Source organism: Corvus cornix, chromosome 14 (assembly GCF_000738735.6).
Source record: "Corvus cornix cornix isolate S_Up_H32 chromosome 14, ASM73873v5, whole genome shotgun sequence".
In the NCBI taxonomy this organism is placed as follows: Eukaryota; Metazoa; Chordata; class Aves; order Passeriformes; family Corvidae; genus Corvus; species Corvus cornix.
This window is the reverse complement of record NC_046344.1, coordinates 7,603,916-7,623,388: the sequence shown is the minus strand read 5'-3', so window position 1 is coordinate 7,623,388 and position 19,473 is coordinate 7,603,916. Positions and strand designations below refer to the sequence as shown.

Below are 19,473 nucleotides of genomic sequence, written 5' to 3'. Positions count from 1 at the left end.
AGCTGCTGGGCCAGGATGGGGGTCTTTTCCCTTGAAATCCAACTCCTCATCGCTCCTGCACCATCCCGGGCGTGCTCCATCCCCTCCCTGCCATCGTCAGCTGGGAAAATCAGCTTTTCCAGGAGTTTCTACAGCTAATCTCAGCCTTTTATTCCTTGTTCTGTTTTCCTGTGCCTGTGGAAGAGCAGAGGCAGTGCCAGAGCTGTGGTACATCCCTGCCCATCCTGCTGCATCCCAATCATAGAATATCCCAGAATCCCAGAATGGTTTGGGTTGGGAGGGACCTTAAAACTCATCTCATTGCACTCCCTGCCACAGGGACACCTTCCACTATCCCAGGGTGCTCCAAGCCCTGTCCAACCTGGCCTTGAAAAGACTTCCAAGATCATTTTCTCCAACCAGGGAATGATGCTTCTCAGATTAAGGACCCCAAACTGCCCTTTCAGCTCCAAACCGTGGAGTGTCCCCACATTTGTCAGTGAAAGCTGAAGAGCTCCACTCTCTAAAGAGCTGGAGAAATACCCAGTCCGGGTTGTTCCATGCTCTGTAAGGAGCAATTATTCCTTTCCAAAGCCCAGTGAAATCAAACCCTCTCCCATAATCACCTACTGGATTTTATCAGCGTGTTTGGGTTACGCTTTGCCCCTTTGGCTAATTCCTAATTGATTCTTTAATCTCGACAAGTTTTTTATTGCCTGATACAAGAGGGATTTAGCCCAGGAGCGGCAGGAAAGCTGCTCCCAAACCCTCGGAGACGCAGGACATAGGGCAGGGATGACCTCATCCGAAGGCAAGGCTTTATTTGATAATCTATCACTTATTTATTATTCCAAGTAACCACTTGCAGGTGCTGGGATTTCAGTGCAATTGTCCCAGCACCCGGCACACGCCGGGAAAAGCCCAGCCCTGTGCAATCCTATCTGGAGCTGCTACTGCGGAGGGAGCAGGATCCAACCTGGGCCAGGGAAATGGGGGGAAACACGGGGATGGGCATGGCAAAATCTATGGGAAAATGGGACAGGGACAGGGCTTTGTCCTGAGCACCAGCTTACTGGGATGGTCTGGGTGGGAAGGGATCTTAAAGCTCTTCCAGGTCCAACCCCAACACCTTCCACTATCTGAGGTTGCTCCAACCTGGCCTTGGATTCTTCCAGGGATCCAGGGGCAGCCACAGCTTCTCTGGGAATTCCAGCCCAGCCCCTCCCCACCCTCCCAGCCAGGAACTCCTTCCCCATATCCCATCTAACCCCGATAAGGAGGCAGAGCAGGATGGACGCCCCGATGCCACCAGGAGGGACGCACACGGGGTCCGGTTGGGACACAGGGACGATTCCAGAGCTCACATGGGGATGACTCCAGAGCTCAGCTTCTCCCTCCTCACCTGTCTGGAAAATGTGAGCAAACTGAGGATGTGCAGCAGTGACAAGGAACCAGGACATGGATGTTCCCACAGACTGGGCTGGCATCGCCCATGTCCCTCCACAGGCCAGCGCTGGGATCACGGGTGGCACCTGGAAGGCTCAGGCAGGCACATCCCCTGTAAAACCTTGTGCAAATCCCGAGTATGGATTTGGGGGTCAGTTCTGGATGCCTCACTGTTGTTTCTTTCCTTCACAGCCCTGGGGAGAGGTGGGATGGACACCCCAGGGAGCTGCCATGCACACCCCAGGGAGGTGCCAGGAAGCCCAAAGCCACCCCACTGCCACAAAGCTGCCACTCCTGCACCAGGCAGACCTGGCAAGGGTGTCCCCCCCAGCACAAAACATGGGATTCACAGCCCTCCCAATCCCGGGGGATGCTGCTCCCACTGGAGCCCCCAGGCTGGAAGCTGAGAGGAGGTGACAGAAATTGAGCCCCTGAAGTGACAGCGCAGCAGGGGGCTTTTAACATCAACGAATCCTGCATTAGTCTCCCAGACTCTGGAGCTAGAAATCCCCCGGGATTTGAGCTACTGAAGTGTTTTCCCAGTGAGGAAGGGGCTGAGGATGAGGAGATGGGCCCCAGGCAGCATCGCTGGAGCAGAGAAGGTGCCTTCCCAAATTATCTGCCCCTTGTTGTCTGCCCAAGCTCCTTCAACCAAGCCAACAAAGCAGGAAAATAGATTTTGAGTGGCAAGACCCTGTTGTGGCTTCAATTTTAACCCCAGCTGGGGGGGGGGGGGGGGGGGGGGAAGAAAAGCAGGGAGTTGGGAGAATCATTTTTTCATTAAAATCAAAATTGATCCATAATGAAAATAGACTTGGAATGGGAAAAGCTGAGTGCAAATGGAAGCTTTTAAAGATTCTTTTGACTGACAATAACCTGAAGACCCTCCAGGAACTCCAGCCTGGAATAATCAGATTAAATGGAAACTAATATACGATCCTGAAATTCATCCCATGCTGCTCTAAACTTGGAGCAGCTGGATAATTTCGCCTACAGGTTTGTGCCTCCTGCCCAGCAGTTCACACGGAATTGTTTGGCCAAACTTAATCTACCAGGAAGGAAAAAAAAGCTTTTTCCTTTCATATGTGTTAAAGCAAAGCCAGCTTTTCCAAGGAGCTGGGAGCAGGGAATGGATATGGCTACAGGTCTTTCCTATGGGAATTCCCAGCCTGGAGTTTGACTACTTTAAAATCAACGGCTCCAATTTATAAAAGATCCAGGAATAAGGAAAATGCTGGGTTGGTGGGGATAATTCCTGGTGATTCCTGCATGGATACAAACTCATCTCCAGCAGTTCCTCACCACTGACCCCTCCACAGGGGCCACATTCCCAAAACACCAACCAAATCCATGTTTTTAGCCAGAGCAATGTTTGAGAATGGAACCTGGGTGGATCCAGTGGGGCCCTGGCACAGATTCCCAGAGGAGCTGTGGCTGCCCCTGAATCCCTGGAAGTGCCCAAGGCCAGGCTGGACGGGGCTTGGAGCACCCTGGGACAGTGGAAGGTGTCTCTGCCCATGGCAGGTGTGGAATGGGATGAGCTTCAAGGTTCTTTCCAGCCCCTCTGAGAACATCTGGATGGCCCAATCCAGCCTCCCACACCACCATGCCCTTACCATGGGATCATCCCTTCCAGCCTGCTCCAAAAGCTGCTGGTTCTTCCCAAATTACGCAAGCACGGATAATTTCCTCATTCCCTACGTAAAAGGGATGAGCTGGATCCGACCTCGGCACAGCCGGCGGCTGATGGGCAGAAATGCAAACCCAGCTGGGCTTGTGAGGGGCCCTCGTGCTTCCAAAAGGCTGGAATCTTGGGAAAAAAGGGAAAGAAGTCACTTAGACCTCGGTTACACCAAGTATAAATACTTGGGGTGCCCCAAGGGTCAATAACTTCCATGTAGGAAAAGAAAATCAGAAATAAAATGGATTATTTTGGATCCAGGAATGTCCCTGAGATGCCTCCAGCCACAGTGGAGCCAGAGCTGCTCAGGATGGACAAGGGGTGACCACCCTGCCATGGGCTGCCTGTCTCAGCTCTGGGACCTCCTTGGACCTCACAGAGAAACAGGAGGAGGGAGCAGGATGAGATCGGGCTCTGGATGGGGATGAGCCGGAAAACACGGCCCAGGGCAGGGCGGCATTCCAGGGGCTCAGCCCATCATGGCTTTCACTGAGGGACCCAAACCCTCACTCCAGAACTGCTGGAGAAGGTGGTGGGACCTCCTGGATGGGTTGTAGTGGTGTCCCCACGTCCCCTTCCCTCCTCAGAGACATCAGAGCTGGCAGGAGCAGCTCCCAGACGGAGTTTCCTTCCCATGGATTCCTGGTGCTGACTCGGGAATGCTGCAGCTCTGGGATAAAAAGCTTCTCCACAAAACCCCTCCCAGTGAACAGATATCACAACGTGGTTCTGATTTCCTCCTTCCTTGGAATAATTGTTCCCTTTCTTTTTCAAACTCTTGTTCCAGGGAAAGGTTTCCAGTGGAATCCCCAGCCTGCCCCTCTGGATGGGTGTTATCTCCCAGGCACCGCTCTGGAGCAGGGAGGGGAGCTTGGATTGAAAAACAAGGGAAAAAAAAAGCTTAACAAGCAGCAAACAGGAATGGGAATGCTGGTCTGGGATCCATTATCCCTGAGCCAGAGGTTGGAAAGCAAGAGAAATTAATGAAATTGGGGAGGGGGAGGCCAGCACTGCTGGTTGCCGTGCCCAGTCCATGGAGGGTGCCTGAGGGGTGTCACCTGTCACTGTCACCCATCCAGGGGGGTGGATCCCATCCTGAGCTGGATCCACTGGAGAAGGAGCAACTTGGAAGGAAAATCCACTGAAACCATGAGGGAGCCCCGTGCAAATGCACCCTTGAACCCACGGGAGAAGGGGAGGGAGAATTCTCCTCTCACGGCCCTGGATCACCGGGACGGGGATCAGACACTCGGACACGACACCAGATTCTCCTTAAAACACAAATAAATCCCACAACGCCCAGGACTCACCTCACTCCTCACCTGTCACCCCATTCCTGTGGGAGCTGCCTTGTCCCTGGTGAGCCACAGCAGGGCAGGCACTGAGGCTCCTTTTTTTCCCTTTTTAGCACTTCCAGGAAAAATAAAAACCCAGGGGAGCTCCCGCTGGTTATGCCAGAACTGTTCGCTTTAATCCCTTTCCAGGAACGCGCTCCTGGTGCTGCCCATTGAGTACATGTGGTCAAAAAGGTGGGAAAAACATGGAAAAGGGCATTCCTGTGCCTGCATCCGCAGCCCACACAGCCACAGAGATCCCTCCTGGTTTGTTTTCCCCTGTTTTTGTTTCAAACCCACATTCAGCTGCTTTTGGCAACACCAGCACCTCCCCCCAAACCAGTCATGGCTCTTTGCTTGCCTTTTGCCCAATTCCAGAGGTGACAATTCCTGATCGGAGCAGCCTGGCAAAAGAAATCAGTCACTGAGGTGAGAAAAAGCAGCTCACAAAGCAAGTGGGCAAACTGGCTGGGAATCCTCTAGAAAACAGCTGTGAACAAGGATATGGATAAAAAATAGAGAGGCAGGAGGTGTTTGCAAGGGAGCTGCCCGTTCTCCCTCTTCCCAGCTGGTCCCTCTTGTCCTGGCTGGCTTTTTCCCTCAGTCCCGCACGGGATAGGGCCAATTCCTGTCCTTGAAGAACTTCCTAAGGCCCTGCAGGTTGACAGGGGGGAAGTAGGGGCCGATCCTCTTCCGGATCCACCACCTCCCGTCGCTGGCGTGCTTCCCCCCGGGCTGGCTGAACTTGTACTTGAAGTGTTCCCCCCGGATCCACCTGTGGGAGACAAAAACAGGAGCTCAGGCCTTGGCGTGACTCCTGGGAAGAGGCTTGGACCATGTTTTTATTCCCTTGGCATTGGAGTTTTTGAGCCTTTCTGAATGGAGAAATGAGCTCGAGGGGCTCAGGCTGGCTCCACATCCCAGTACTTCATCCTTTCATCCATCCATCCTTGCGATGCCCACAGCCGGCAGCAGCGACATTGGGAAAGCTTTGGGAAGCTCCCAGGCTCCTCTTGATGCCATTCAGGAATGATGGCATCCAGATGTGCCTCGGGAATGATGCAGGAGCAGAGGAGCTTTAACACCCCTGCCCTGAGCACTCCTCACACCTTTCCACAGCTAAGTATGAAAGAATAATAATAAAAGCAGGAATAATAAGATTTTTTCCTTTCTGAGAGCCATCCTGGAGTATTTCTGCCTGGATATTTTGGAGTAGGGAGTCTGACTCCCCCAGCACCCCCCGCCCCAGCCAGCGGCCGCTCCGCTAGCGCGACTCTGAGCGCATCTGTTTTCCGGCTGCTCCGGGAGCTGACAGCAAAGGAGGTTTGAAAGCAGTGCAGAAAGAAACATTCATCAGTGTCGGGAAACACTCTGGGAGCTGCCCATGCTGCTGGATCCGGGGGGTTTGTCCCCCTTGATGTAGGACATGCTGACAAGGGCCGGAGCGGCGCCCGCGCCGCCTTTGCTGGGAGCATCGCCGGCGTCGCCGGGCGAGTCCATAAAATACCCACAAAATAAAACTGTCAAAGTCGTGTCAGTGCTCATTTAAAGCTGCTCTGCTCCGCTAGGAAAATACAGACCCTGCTACTGAGCAGGGCACCGCAGCTGTGGGATCCCTGGAGCAGCCGGGAAGGCCCTTCCTGCTGCTGAAATAATTAGGGACGGCTCCGATGGATTTGCCATCAGCGCTCGGCTTTGGGGAGCAGGGCAGAGGGCAGGGCATGGGGAAAGCTGCACCCAGTTCAAGGGTTCTGCCAGCACAGCCCAACAGCTCCGTTTCAATCCTGCTGGTAGCCAGGAGAGCACGACAGGAATGATTCTCCTACAAAAACATGGGAAAACCCCAGGGAAGTTTGGAGTCTCCATCCTTGGAGGTGTCCAAGGAACACCTGGATGTGGCACTCGGTGCTCTGGCTGGTGACCAGGTGGGGATCGGGCACAGATGGGACTTGATGGACTTGGAGGCCTTTTCCAGCCTCAATGATCCTGGATTCTGTGTTCATCACACTCATCACGTTTTCCAGGGCAGCTGTGGCTGCCCCATCCCTGGAAGTGTCCAAGGCCAGGTTGGATGGGGCTTGGAGCACCCTGGGACGGTGGAAGGTGTCCCTGCCCATGGCAGGGGGTGGAATGAGATGGGCTTTAAGGTCCCTTCCATCCCAAACCGTTCCATGATTCCATGATTTGATGACCTCCATGTTTCCCCTCTGAGGATGAAGGAAGATAAATGGGAAAAGGGGCCCTGAGTGGAATTTGGGGAGTGCAAACCTGCATCTCATGCCCACAAACACTGCCCTGCAGCTGCCACCTTCATTACAGCCAGGGCCATTCCTGCAGTCCCTCTTTCCCCTGTTTTCTGAGGCTGGGAAAAGCCAAACAAAGGCTGAAGTGTTTTTCCCACAGGGTTTCCTTTGCAGGAGCACAAAATTCCTGTTAATAACTGGAGTGTTACTGAACAGCCACGTCCCTGAGGTTCCAGGTAGCCACAGGTTCCTCTCCAGGATGGTTGGAGATTTCCAAACTGTGCTGCCTGGCTGCTTTCTGGAATTCCCAAAACACATCCACCTCCAAACCCGGATCCACCTCCCACAGATGCTTCAAAGGCTGATTTTATGGCAGTCCCTCTCCTGCTCCACACATCCCTCCACCTGCCACTCTGGTGCTTCAGGGTTTGTCCTTCACTAAGCGACTGCAGAGCATCTCCCAAGAGGGATCCATCTCCATATATTCCCAAATAAATGTGAGAAAGAGGGAAAACCTGGAACCCAGGGGAATATTTTCTTGCCAGGCTCAGGATGTGAAAGCTGCAGCGTTTAATACCCACTGGAGCCCCTCATTTCAGGGCTCACAGAGTTTACAAGCTCTGCCAGTGTTTATAACCTGCCTGGGTGCCTCAATCCTGGAATTATGGGATTTCCCAGCTCTTCCAGTGCTGGTCCTGCTCCTTCTTCCTGGGATTCAGGGAGGGAAGGTGCTACAAACTGACACCCTCAAGTCCATCGCTCCAGGGCTCACAGGGTTTGGGCAGTTTTGGGGCTCCCCCAAAGATCTCCTGGCTGCTGGAAGGGATCCACAGGTCTTGGAGTCTCCCTGATGCTGGAAACTGAACCTGCAGGAGATTCCCCGATTCCTGCTCTGGAGAAACGGGAACAGCTTTGGGAAGGCCATGAAGGAGCTGCCTGACCTCACCAGGATGTCCCAGGTGGTGACAGCTACTCGGAGAAGGATCAGCAAGATTTGTGGGTCAGAGGAGACACGGAAAGGTCGGGAAGGATGATCCCAGCCACCAGCAGTTTCCCAGGATTTACTGAGCAAACACGAGCTGGCAGCTCCTCCTGGCTCCCTGGGAAGCAACTGGCACCAGCTCCCATTACAAAATGGTTTTAAACTGAAGGATTTAGATGGGATATTGGGAAGGAATTCCTCCCTGTGAGGGTGGGGAGGCCCTGGCACAGATTCCCAGAGAAGCTGTGGCTGCTCCATCCTGGAAGTGTCCACGGCCAGGTTGGACAGGTCCAGTGGAGGATATCCCTGCCCATGGCAAGGGTGGGACTGGATGGCATTCCAAGGACTCTTCCAGGAGGTGGAAAACCCTCTCTGCTGTGACAACAACAAGGAAAGGGGACAAAAGGGCCCTTTGGGCAACTTCTGATCCCACAGTGGTGCCAGGAGGGCAACAGCGCTGGTGGAGGAGGGAGAACTGAGCCACCCCAAGGACCCATCTGCCACCAACTTTTGGGCATCCCCACCGGACTGGGCAAGGCCCTGGCCTCGGGGGGAGGCCAGAAAGGCTAAAAATAATCAGCATTATTTTTTAAATCAATATTTTCCCCTCAGCAGATGCCCGGGAGCAGCTGCCCCGTGGCGCTTTCGGGAGTCGCTCGTATATCAGCCCCTCCTGACATCTCCCAACTGGATGTGTTAAAAATTAGCAGCAATATTGGAGTTGTTGGGATGGAGGCCTAAATCTCCCAGACAGCTGTAATTAGTTCCAGAGGGTGCAGCTGTCTCCCTGCAACAGCTGAGGGGTTCCAGGGAAAAAGCCAGTGGTGGTTTCTGTTAGAATTAATGGCCTGACAAGGCAAGGAGGGGTGGGAGAGGGAAGAAAGAAAGAAAGCAAAACATGGGTGTCTTTTTGGGTTGGTGAAGGGGTTTTTTGGGGGTGTTTAATCTCGAGGTTCCCTGCTCTGTTGTAAATCAGGTGGTGGGAAGTCCAAACTCATCAGAGTAACAGAGCCTCCACCATTGCTGTTCTTGCCCTGTTGGTGGGAGGGAGAATAAATTAATCCACCTTGGCCCAAATTTGGGGAATCAGAGCAGTTGTGGGGTTGTTTTTTAGTGCTGCTGATTCCGAGGCTCCTGCAAGGTCTGGCCCTGAAGAGCCAGAGCATCCCACGGGCAGCTGAGCCTCCAAACCCCTTGGGAATTGGCACAGTGGGGTTTTCCCTCTCTGGTTTTCCCTCTCTGGATGGGTGAGAAAGGGAGGCTCAAGAGGGTGGGACAAAGCCAAGGGCAGAGCAAACTGTGGGGGAAGAAAACCTGGCTCCAGATGGATCCAAGGCAGGAATTTACCCTGCCAAGGAAGAGAGATCCCATGGCCATGGGACATGTGGGGCTGTCCTGCTCCACAGCTACCAGAGGCGGCTGCAAACCAGAGTTCCCAGCCTGGGGGAAATCCTGACAGCTTGGGATGAGCTCTGCCTTCCCTGAAATGCTGAGGTTGTCTTCCCCCAAAGCAAATCCCTTAAACTTCCCTTCAGGACCATGGAATTTAATTAATTTTAATTTTAATTTTTAAATTTAATTCAATTAATTTAATTAATATTCTGGTAATATCTGAGAGATTCATTTCTACCTGCACCCCAGTGATGCCTGGATTTTCCAGGAATTCCCACTTCCTGCCTGCTCTCAGCTCTGCTCCCAACAGCTCCAGAGTCACCTTTATCCCTCTGGGGAGGGTCCAAATTGGCTTCTACGAAGTGCAAATATGACCAAGCTCTTCCCATGGCTTGGGCTGACCCCACAGATCCCATGGGATATGGGATCCCACGCCCACACCTTCTGCCAGGATCCACGGGACTCACACAGCCTGGAAATCCGGCCCAGGTATAAAGTCCAGTCACTTTAAAATGGGAAATAAAAGGGCAATCCAATAAAAAGGAATTCCAAATGCCACGTTCCCCTCGTGTTCCTGCAGCCAGGGAGCATCCAAAGGGAAGCACCAGCTCCCTCACCACCACCACTACAAATCCAGCTTTTCACATCCATGGTGGGGCTTTTCCAACAAAGTGCTACTTTAATTGGAATAAAAATCCTGAAGTGACCATGATTTAACATCAGAGACACCGAACAGACCCAAAAACCTGGGGTTTTTTTCCCCCTCCCATGGGCAAAACCTGATTTTTGCTTTCTTTGATTGTTGCAGCCTTTTCCATGGTGTGTTCAACACTTCTTAATTTCTCAGCCCAAGCCCTCCCGTTCAGATTTATGAGGGCTGGGCTTTTAGGAACTATCCATTGCCCCAGAATATTTGGGAAATCCACATTCCCCAAACATCCCCGGCCTCGAAGTCCAAGCTTCCCACTCAGCCAGGCTGGGCCCTCAACAATGCCCTCATTTTTAATCAGTCACCTGTTTCTCATTTGAAGTTTATCACACTTGAAAAAATACTGTAATTTTTTGAGTTGTAAAGAACCCTCCAAACTTTGGTCTCCGAAATTTCATTTCGAAGGCATTAACTCATTCTGAAAGTCCCTTGGCTATTTAAGGTGTAGAGTTTCCATTAACAGAACAAACTCCGTGGAGGACGGAGCGCAAGGTTCTTATGGAAAACAGTCCCTTCCCCTAATTATTTAGTCTAGCAGGGAATGAAAATAATTAAGTCTCAAAATTCCCTTTAGAGTGGAGGGAGGGGGGAATAATGGTAGGAAAATTAGGGTGGTTTTTTTTTCCACCCGGCTACTGCAGGGAGCAGGGCTGTGGTGGGAGTGAAGGGTTCCCTAAGGTTGGCAGCAAACTTTCCCCTCAGCCGGGATTGCAGTCCAGGATCACAGAATCACAGGATCAGGGATGGTTTGGGATGGAAGGGAGGTTAAAAATCATCCAGTTCCACTCCCTGTCAAGGGCAGGGACACTTCCACCACATCACAGAGGGCAGAGTTATGGGATATTGGGAAGAAACTCCTCCCTGTGAGGGTGGGCAGGCCCTGGCACAGGGTGCCCAGAGAAGCTGGGGCTGCCCCTGGATCCCTGGAAGTGTCCAAGGCCAGGCTGGACAGGGCTTGGAGCACCCTGGGGTAGTGGAAGGTGTTGGGGTTGGAACTGGATGGGCTTTAAGATCCTTCCCACCCCAAACCATTCCAGGATTCTGTGATTTTTACCAGAGGAAACATTTTGGTAATAGTGGGCAGTTTTCCGTGCCTCAGCTGGAGAAGGAGCCTCTCCTCAGGTTTGGGGGATGCACTGCCCTAAAGCTGGAAAACATCAGCAGGATCCAAGGGGAATTTCATTCCACACAGACCTGCATCCCTGTTTGCAGTGCATCCTCAGAGCCTCGAATGGAAAACATTAGCAAGAGCAGAACGTGACTTGAGTTGATCCAAAATGCCCCAAAAATGTTTTCTCAGCTAAAAATAACTCCATCAACAAAACAGACGCTTTTGGGACAAAATTCCTTTTGTATAAAACCTTGAAGTTTTCCTCTGTGCCTCTCCCTGGCTGATGTTGGCTTTGTCTCTTCCTTGAAAACACAAACAATTCCAAGACGAGTGTCCACAAACTCAGTAATTCCTGCAGGGCTGTTTTGTCTTTGAAATGCCCCAGGAGATCCACGGAAATGGTGGGGTTTGAGCTGAGCTCACAAGGACACCGTGGCAAAAGCCCTAAAGCTGAGGGGCAGGAAGCCACTGCAGAAGGGACCATTCCTGGCCAGGAGCAGCAACAGCGAGCCCTGCATGGAGCTGCCTGGGAATGGGCTCATCCAGAGGGTCCCTGTGGCCCCTCCAGGGGGGAATCAAGGTGCTGGCAGCACTCTGGTGTCCATCAAACCCACCCTCAATTCCACCATCAAATCCCAACTCCAACAGGGACCTCCTGTGCACATCCAGGATGGGAACAACGTGGAGCTTGCAGCTCCCTCGGGATAACTCCAGGCTTACCTTGGAGGGTCTCTGCCTGCGAAGGGGTTCGTGGCCAGCAGGGACAAGGTCTCCTCTTCCTGGGCCAGCAGCTTCCCAGCCAGGTGGATGATCCATTCGTTCTGCTCGTAGGTCTTGGGGAAGGAAGAAGAAAGCGAAATGTTAGGGCCTGCTGGGCTTTTCCTGGGGTGTTACTGGGATTAAAGACTTTTGAGGAGAGATTTCAGCAGATTTGGGTGGAAAATGATGAAATTCCCAGTGTTTCAGAACACATCCAATGGGATCCTAGAAGTCCAGACAGAGGGCAGGGAGAGCTTCCCTGGGTTTGTCTCATCTCACTGCCAATTCTGCCCCCAAATATTTGATTTAAACCGTTTATTTAGCAGCAAACCCCACAGGGGAACCACAGCAGCACATTTTCTGTGGATAATCCAACCATCCTTTTTAATCCAGATTGCTTTCCCTTGGGAAAAGGGTTTGGGTTGGCTCCCTAGTGTTATCCAAAGGAAAACAGAAGAAAGTGGCTTCTCTGTTCCCAGTTCCTGTCTCCTCTTTATTTCCTGCTGTGTGATCCATCCTCTTTAAATTCCTTCCTCAAGGAGCCACTTCTGGAGCAGCTCTGGGCCCCCCAGCCCAGGCTGCAGTGGCAGAGTTTGACTCTGAATTTAGGGAGCCCTGAGGGAAGCAGGGAGCTGGACTGGATGATCCTTCTGGATCCCTTCCAGCTTGAGATACTCCCTGCTCCTATGATTTCCCTCCCTGCAGGAATCCTGCTCTTCGCTCTTGTTAAGGCTCCCTAAAAACATTTCCCCATGGAGGCTTCCTGTGCCTTGGGCTTCCCTGAGATTTCTTCTTTTCCTGCTTTTTCTGCGAGTTCCTGAGTGGATTTTTGAGTGCAAGCAGCAGGGGACACTGTGGGAAAGGGAAACCCGGGAGCTGTACCTGCAGGGCTCTCACTAAAACCCAGCCCCGAGGCGAAACTGCTCTGCAGAGCTCCCTCATGGCCCGGTTTGTTATTCCCGTCGCCAAGGGAAGCGGGAGAGAAACGCCATGGAAAACACCGAGCGCTGGTGGAAAGGCCCATGCAGGGCAGCTCCACCTCGCAGGGTTACTGACCCCAGCTCATCACGAGTTAGAGGAAAACCGCAGTTATTTCAGCCAACGAGTTCTGCAAAATGATGACTCTCCCCCCTTGCCTGCTTCCGTCCTGCTCCTTCCATCTGCTCTCATCCATCAGCAATGGGTGCTGGAGACAGGGATGCTCCCCACCAGCCCCGTGCTGAGCCTGCCACCCCCTCCACCAACCCCCGGTGCCACCTCCCGACACAGAGGAGGAGGGGGTGGCTCTCATGAGGGACAGGGGACTGAGGCCACCATGGTCCTGACACAACAATCTGGGAAAGGAGCACTGGAAGCAGGAGCTTGGCATCGTGTGGGATGTGCCACACGAACCTCACCCATCTCCCAGGGAGAGCTGGCACTGTCCCCATCCCTGGCTGTGTCCCCATGGGCGACTCATTCCAAGTTTCCGTGTCCCTCAACAGCTCCGGGATCTGGAGGTGCTCAGGCTGGGATTTGGGAAGGTGGGTGCCACCCTGGGAATCGCTGGCTGGGAGAGAGGATCCCCCAAAAGGTGCAACAGCAATTGCAGGGATCAAAGATCACAAGTGACACCTTCAGTGTCCCGAGTCTCTGCGGACATCCCAGTGCCCTGTACAACGTTAAACATCATCTCCAGGAGATCCCGGGAGATTTGAGGGTTCCTGTGTGAAAGCTGGGAAGCAACAGGAGAATGGAAACAGGAATCACCAGACTCCCCGAGCTGGAGCTTGACGGAAGCCCCCAAACCTTCAGAGCCTGACTGAGAACCGGGAGGCTCCGGGAAGGTGGGATCGGCTCCCCGGCTCCCGTGGTCTCCAAATTGTTAATTAGCAGCTCCGTGCGCACCAGAGTTGGACTTCTGGTTTGTAAAGTGTTTTTCTTGTAAAATTTACAACATGTCTGGCCCCAGCGAAGTCTGCGGTGAGAAATTTCCAGCCGGTGCAGCCCCCACCCCCCTTCCCGCACGGAGCTTTGGATCTCACTGGAGCCGGGAGCGGGAGCCGAGCTGCGCTAACGACCCTGCTTAACTCATTACTCTGCAAAGTGATACCGCGGCAAAGGGGGGCAAAAAAGAGTCCAGGAGATGTGGGCTGCACCCAGGGAAGCATCACTCCAAGGGGTTCCTCTGTCCCTGGACCCAGAGGGATCCAGCTCTGAACTGGATCAGGACAGAGGGATCCGGCTGATGGTGCCAGCTCTGAGTGAGCAAAACAGGACAGGCAGAGCCTGAACCATCCAGTGGGTTAATTATAACAGAAAAAAGAATCCAGGCTAGATGCACGCACTGCTGGCAGGTGGGCAGGCCTGTTTTGGGGTCATCTTTAGGGTTTGGATCTGCAACGAGCACGAGAAGCAGCCGGGACTGATCCTGCACAGCAATGGATCCCTGGGCTGCTCCATCTCCATCAAGACACAGATCACGACTCCCGCGGCTGCCCCTGCCCTCCACTGGGGCCAGAGCTTCCCCCACGCCACACAGAGCCCGTGCTGCATCTGTACTGGGGTTACTGGGGAACCAGTGAGCACACAGCCACTGCAGGGAGCACAGTCACTGTCTGACCCTGCCCAGAGCATTCCTGGGGAGGTGCAGCCCCCCCGGGGGAGGAAAACACTTCCCTTTCTCACCTTTCTGAGTTTTCTTTCTGTTTTAGCACAGAAAGCAATTCAGGGACCTAAACACACAAAAACCCCATTGCCAACCCAAGTGCAAAACTCAAGAAAGGCTCAGGGGGAGCAGAGCTGAGGGGTCTCAAAGTTACACAGCCCTGAAGCCTTTCTGTGTTCACGGACATTCCATGCAGATCCATGGAAGTGAGAGGGGCAGCTCTCCAGCCAGACCATCCTCAGCTGTCCCTACAGCTGGTACAAGCACCCAGAAGCCCCGAAAATCCCGTTTCAGGTACAACAGAGGGGACTAACGAAGAACTTCGGGCACTTGGTGCTGAGACCCCAGGAGCTTTGATTTGCTGATGGTTTTCAGCCTCGTGCAGTGCTCGGGCAGACACTTCCCCCCATCTTCCCACACCAGTCTCACCCCAAATGCCACTCTGGGAAGGGGTTTTGCTCCTCGTCCCAGCCACACCGAGGAGCTGAGCGTCACCACCCACCTCCCGAGCAGCGCTGCCCCGGGGCTTCCCTGCAGCTGTTGGCACTGCCTGACCTCTCCACTCCGACACTTTTCCAGGGAATAAACACGGTGTTCTCACCTTGAACACATTCGCTTGTGTCCAGGAGAATTTAATAACTGCACAGAATTGAAACCCAAAGCTCTGCTAAGGCAGGCCCCAGCGAGGAGCCGGAGCAAAGCAGCCACAGTAGCAACCAAACTGCTGATAACAGAGCCAAGGGAACGTTATCATCCCAAAAAAACCCACAGAACCCCCCCAGCGCTACAGGGAACATGTTCCCAACTGAAATAATAGTAATAAGGAGGCTTTTCCTTTAGCTTTAATTGGTCATTTAATGAAAAAGGACTGGGGATTAGTGTGGTGTTTTATGGAATCTCGGGGCTGGCACGGGCGCAGGAGGAGGTCAGGACGAGATGCACATGTGGGAACAGCTGGAAACTTGGCACGGGAGCCCGGGGTTATTATTTCACGTGGTTGGGAGCCCTGAGTGGTTTCACATCGGAGTCAGTGGCTGCCAGAGGGGCAGGGCAGGTTCCATTTCCCGTGTTATGGTGTGAGGGGTGTTTTTTGTGTCACTGCCGACCCACTGTGGATGTAACACGGGAATTCCACCATGGAATTTCACCATCCTGGGCATCCTCACCCTGTATCCACGCTGCTGCTTGCACTGCTGGAGTTAAGCACCTTCAACTGTTGCTGTTTAGGGAACTTGAGCTATCAGGAGAAACAATCCCTGTCCCAGAGAAAGGAGGCCACAGTTAATGCCCCCCTTTGTTGTTTTATGTAATTGCAGCTCACCATCACTCGTTACCATCCTGCTCTCCAAGCAGCTTATCCAAGGAGGGTCCATTCTCATTATCTCCAATACCCACACGGAATCATGGAATGGTTTGGGTTGGAAGGGACCTTAAAGCTCATCCAGTTCCATGGGCAGGGACACCTTTCACCATCCCAGGTTGCTCCAAGCCCCGTCCAACCTGGTCTTGGGCACTTCCAGGGATCCAGGGGCAGCCACAGCTCCTCTGGGAGCCTGTGCCAGGGCCTCTCTGCCCTCAGAGGGAGGAATTTCTTCCTAATTTCATCCCCTTTTTCTATTAGTTTCCCAAAAAGCCGTGTCTCCAGCCCAACGTTACTCACTAAAAGCCATCCCTCAGAAAATCCTTGGGAAAGCAGCTGCTCCCTGAAGGAGGCAGGAATGAAAGGCTGCATGAGAGAGCAGAGCAAGACTTCGGGAGCCAGCTCCTCGATCCCACCTATCCAGGGAAAGGGTGCACCTGGCACAGCTCCCATATCACCTCTGGCTCGGGGAAGAAAAGTCCCTTTGTTCCAGAGCGGGGGACACACAGTGGCCACTGTGGGCAGGAATCACTCCTTGCATGGACAAGGTCTCACTCTGTATTTATCCAGCCCATGGCACGATAGGATATCGGGCTGGTTTGGGATTCTGGGCACTTCCCTGGCACTGTTCCTGCTGGAGGTGAGGCTGCCTGTGAGCCAGCCTGTGGAATTCTTCACAATCACAGGGAGACAATAATCCCGGTGAAAAGGAGGAAAGCAAAGCCTTCCCTGCTGCACACGGACCAGAATGCTGCAATGGAAAATGGAAGTGAGCTGAGGCCTGTGTTTGGAGAAGGGGGAAGAAAGGAAATGGAAAAGGCTGAGCTGGGTACAGGGAGCACGAGGCTGAGGTTTGATTATGACACTCACACCTCCTCCTCCTCCGGGGAGCTTTTCCCTCCAAGCACCTTCTGGCTGCAAGGCTGAGATAACAGGAGGCTTGAATCAAATTTTACAAAAATACAAACCTGCCTTCTCTGTAAACGGGGTTACTTCTCCTCAGCTCTTCCAGTTCATGCATAACCTGAAGTTTCCCTCACTCTCTGTTACCACCCAGGGCAGGACCTCACAGCACCAACCCTGGAGGCTCTCTCTGCTCTTAGGAAAGCAGCTGAAGGTTATTTATAAATAACCTCATCTCTGGAAAACACACATTGCATCTCAGAGCATCCCAACGCTGCTCCACAGTGGTTTTACATCCAGAGACCTTTGGAGCAGCTTCAAGGAACAATCCAACACACACTGGGCTTTAAAACCAATCTGAGTGCAGCAATATTTTGTTATTTTGGAGCAGGTATTATTTGATAAGCACCATGTTTGTGCTTCCATGACGTCCTCAAACAGAATAAATACCCTTCATGCCACAATAAGGAAGGGAAAAGCCTTTCCCTTTGATTTTTCCTTTTCCACTGGTGGACAACAAACCTTTGGGGCAATAAACATCCAACTTCAGTAGAATCCAAGACATCCCAGCACCAGCAGAACTGACCAACTCGAAGCCCCAGAAGTATGAGCAGTATTTTGTTTGCTGGTTGTTATTGACCAGCGGTGCTGAATGCAGAAATTGTAATGGATTTTGTGCCAGCCCAGCTCAGTGCTGGGCTTTTCCTGAAATTCCAGCATTAACCAGAAGTCAAATAATTACAGGAGGGTTGGCATCAGTAGCTGGAGCACAGATAAACCTTTAACAGTTTGTCACCAGCTCCTGTAAAACCAGGATGTTTCTGCACTAACACATGGAAGTGTCAAGGGGGGGAAAGTTATTCCTAATGCTTAACCTCGCTTTTGTGGGATTAAATCATATTCTGCCATTTCAGCCATTATTTCCTCCCTTCTCAAAGGGTGGGGAGGCCCTGGCACAGGGTGCTCAGAGAAGCTGGGGCTGCCCCTGGATCCCTGGAAGTATCCAAGGCCAGGTTGGAGGCAACTTCCCAGTGAATCCTGCAGCCAGTCCAAGGTGGAAAATTCGGCAGCAATCCCGGAGCGCAGGAAGGCGTCATTTGTCAGGTGCTGATGAGGTGCAAAGAGGAGCCTGTCAGGAGCAGCACAAAGGGATGGGAAATATCCTTCCCACAAGCCCCGGGCTTTTCCACAGCCTGTCAGAGCTGGGAATGTCAACTCTGTACCTGGCCACTGCCAGGGAAGTGCAAACGCAGCCCTGGGAGAGCGGGGCCAGAGAAACAACCCAGAGCTTCTGAAAACAACTGAAATCTAACCCAGAGGCTGAACTCACTCGGTTTTATGGACTCTGCAAACTCCCACACGGGTTTTGCACAACGCCTCTGGCTTCACAAGCTCCTCCTGGGCTTTCAGCTCCTGCTTCTCATCCTTTCTGCAGCTCTGGGGGACACAAAGTCTAAACAACACCCAGGGACTTCTCCGGCTGTGCAGGAGCTGCCCAGGGAGGGCAGCTGGCAGCAGATCTGCAGCTCTCAGGGCTCCAACTGACCAGAGGCCATTCCAAACGGGATTTACTTCCATGCTTAAGCAGGTATTTACATGCCTGAGCATCCAGGGCTCACTGCCGTGCCCAGGCAACTTGCCTTCCCACTGTTTTCCACGAGTCATCCCCACTTCCCACTTTCCAGAGGGTTTTTTTCCTCCTTTTGTTAACAGCTCTTCTAAGCAGGATCTGAAATTGCTCCATGGAGATTTCTGTGTGTGCTGGGGGAGCCATGGAAAGTCCCAGTGGCAGGAGGGATGTGGGAATGCTGCAGTGGGATGGCTGGGAAGGAGCACCAGACCCATTCCAGAGGGTGCTACTGCAGTAGTGGGAGGTGACAGATGGGATCCAGGGTGACAGATCCACTCCGTGGGAGGGATGCACCTCCCCCTGCCTGTGCACAGAGACCCCCAACAATAATTACTGCTAATTAGCTGCTGTGGACACACCTCAAGAGACCAACACTCCAACAGGTGAACGGGAACACTTGGGGGAAGCTTTCAGTGAATGAAACACTAAAAATAATGAATTAAACACTACAAATAATGAAATAAACACCAATAATAACGAATTTAACAATAAAGATGCAAAGAGGCTGAGTTATTTCCTCTTCCTCCTCACGGGTACACCAGCACCTGGCTCCAGCATCCCTCGGCAGGGCCCACACTCTGCTCTGCACAGCAGGACCTGTGTCCCATCCTCTTCAGCTTTAAAACTCAAATCCCTTTTATTTTAAACCTTCAGGACATTTCTGCCCTGGGCAGAGCCTTCTTCTCACCTCAGAAACAACTTCTGCCTGGGAGAGCTGATTTCTCCGCACCCAGAGCCCTCCCAAAACACAGCCTGACTTCAACCACCAGCTCCATCCACCCCCTGCACCATTCCCCAGTTCCAGGCACTGCTCCTGGCTGGAGTTTGGACCTTGGCTGTGGTTTTCCTGAGGGATAAGCAGACCTAATGCAGATTAAATGAAATTCCAGCACACACAAACTAGTGGGGTAAATATCCAACCGTGGCCTGATGTCATGGCCCAGGAATCCCAAAGGCGCTGAAATGAAAATGCCACAGGGAAAGCAAACACAGGAGTTTGGGGCAGAGGGAAGAAGATATTCCAGGGGAGGATGCAGGGACAAAGAGAAAAGCCTGGGATACTCTGACATGGGTTTGCCTCACACCACTGCTGTCAGTCAGTTTTGTAAAACCCAGCCCACATCATGTGGGTAAGATTTGCAGACTAAGCTAAGCAAGAATTAACATTTCATGGTTCCCCCCCCTTATTTAATTTCTGGCTGTCACCTGTTTGCTGGTACCACGTGAGGAATACATGTGGAGGGACCAATGTCCATGTGTGGGCAGGTAGGGAACGAGAGCTGCTGTCCCCAGGGGT

General features: G+C 52.7%; 2 protein-coding genes across 3 annotated transcripts in view; both read right to left on the bottom strand.

Moving 5' to 3' along the window:
* LOC104684758 overlaps positions 1-4,451 on the bottom strand; it is a 55,682-nt gene extending 51,231 nt beyond the window's left edge. Inside the window, exon 1 of the mRNA XM_019281713.3 lies at positions 3,042-4,451. The gene's annotated coding sequence lies outside the window, so the exon portion shown is untranslated. The remainder of the gene's footprint in view (positions 1-3,041) is intronic.
* Positions 4,452-4,552: 101 nt separating this feature from the next.
* Positions 4,553-19,473, bottom strand: part of LMF1 (lipase maturation factor 1) — a 151,076-nt gene continuing 136,155 nt past the window's right edge. For both annotated transcript variants that reach the window (XM_039560132.1, XM_039560131.1), the window contains 2 exons: positions 11,598-11,710; positions 4,553-5,215 (listed from right to left, as the gene is read on the bottom strand). In XM_039560132.1, coding sequence (XP_039416066.1) covers positions 5,041-5,215; positions 11,598-11,710 — 288 coding nt within the window. In that variant the 3' untranslated portion in view covers positions 4,553-5,040. The remainder of the gene's footprint in view (positions 5,216-11,597; positions 11,711-19,473) is intronic.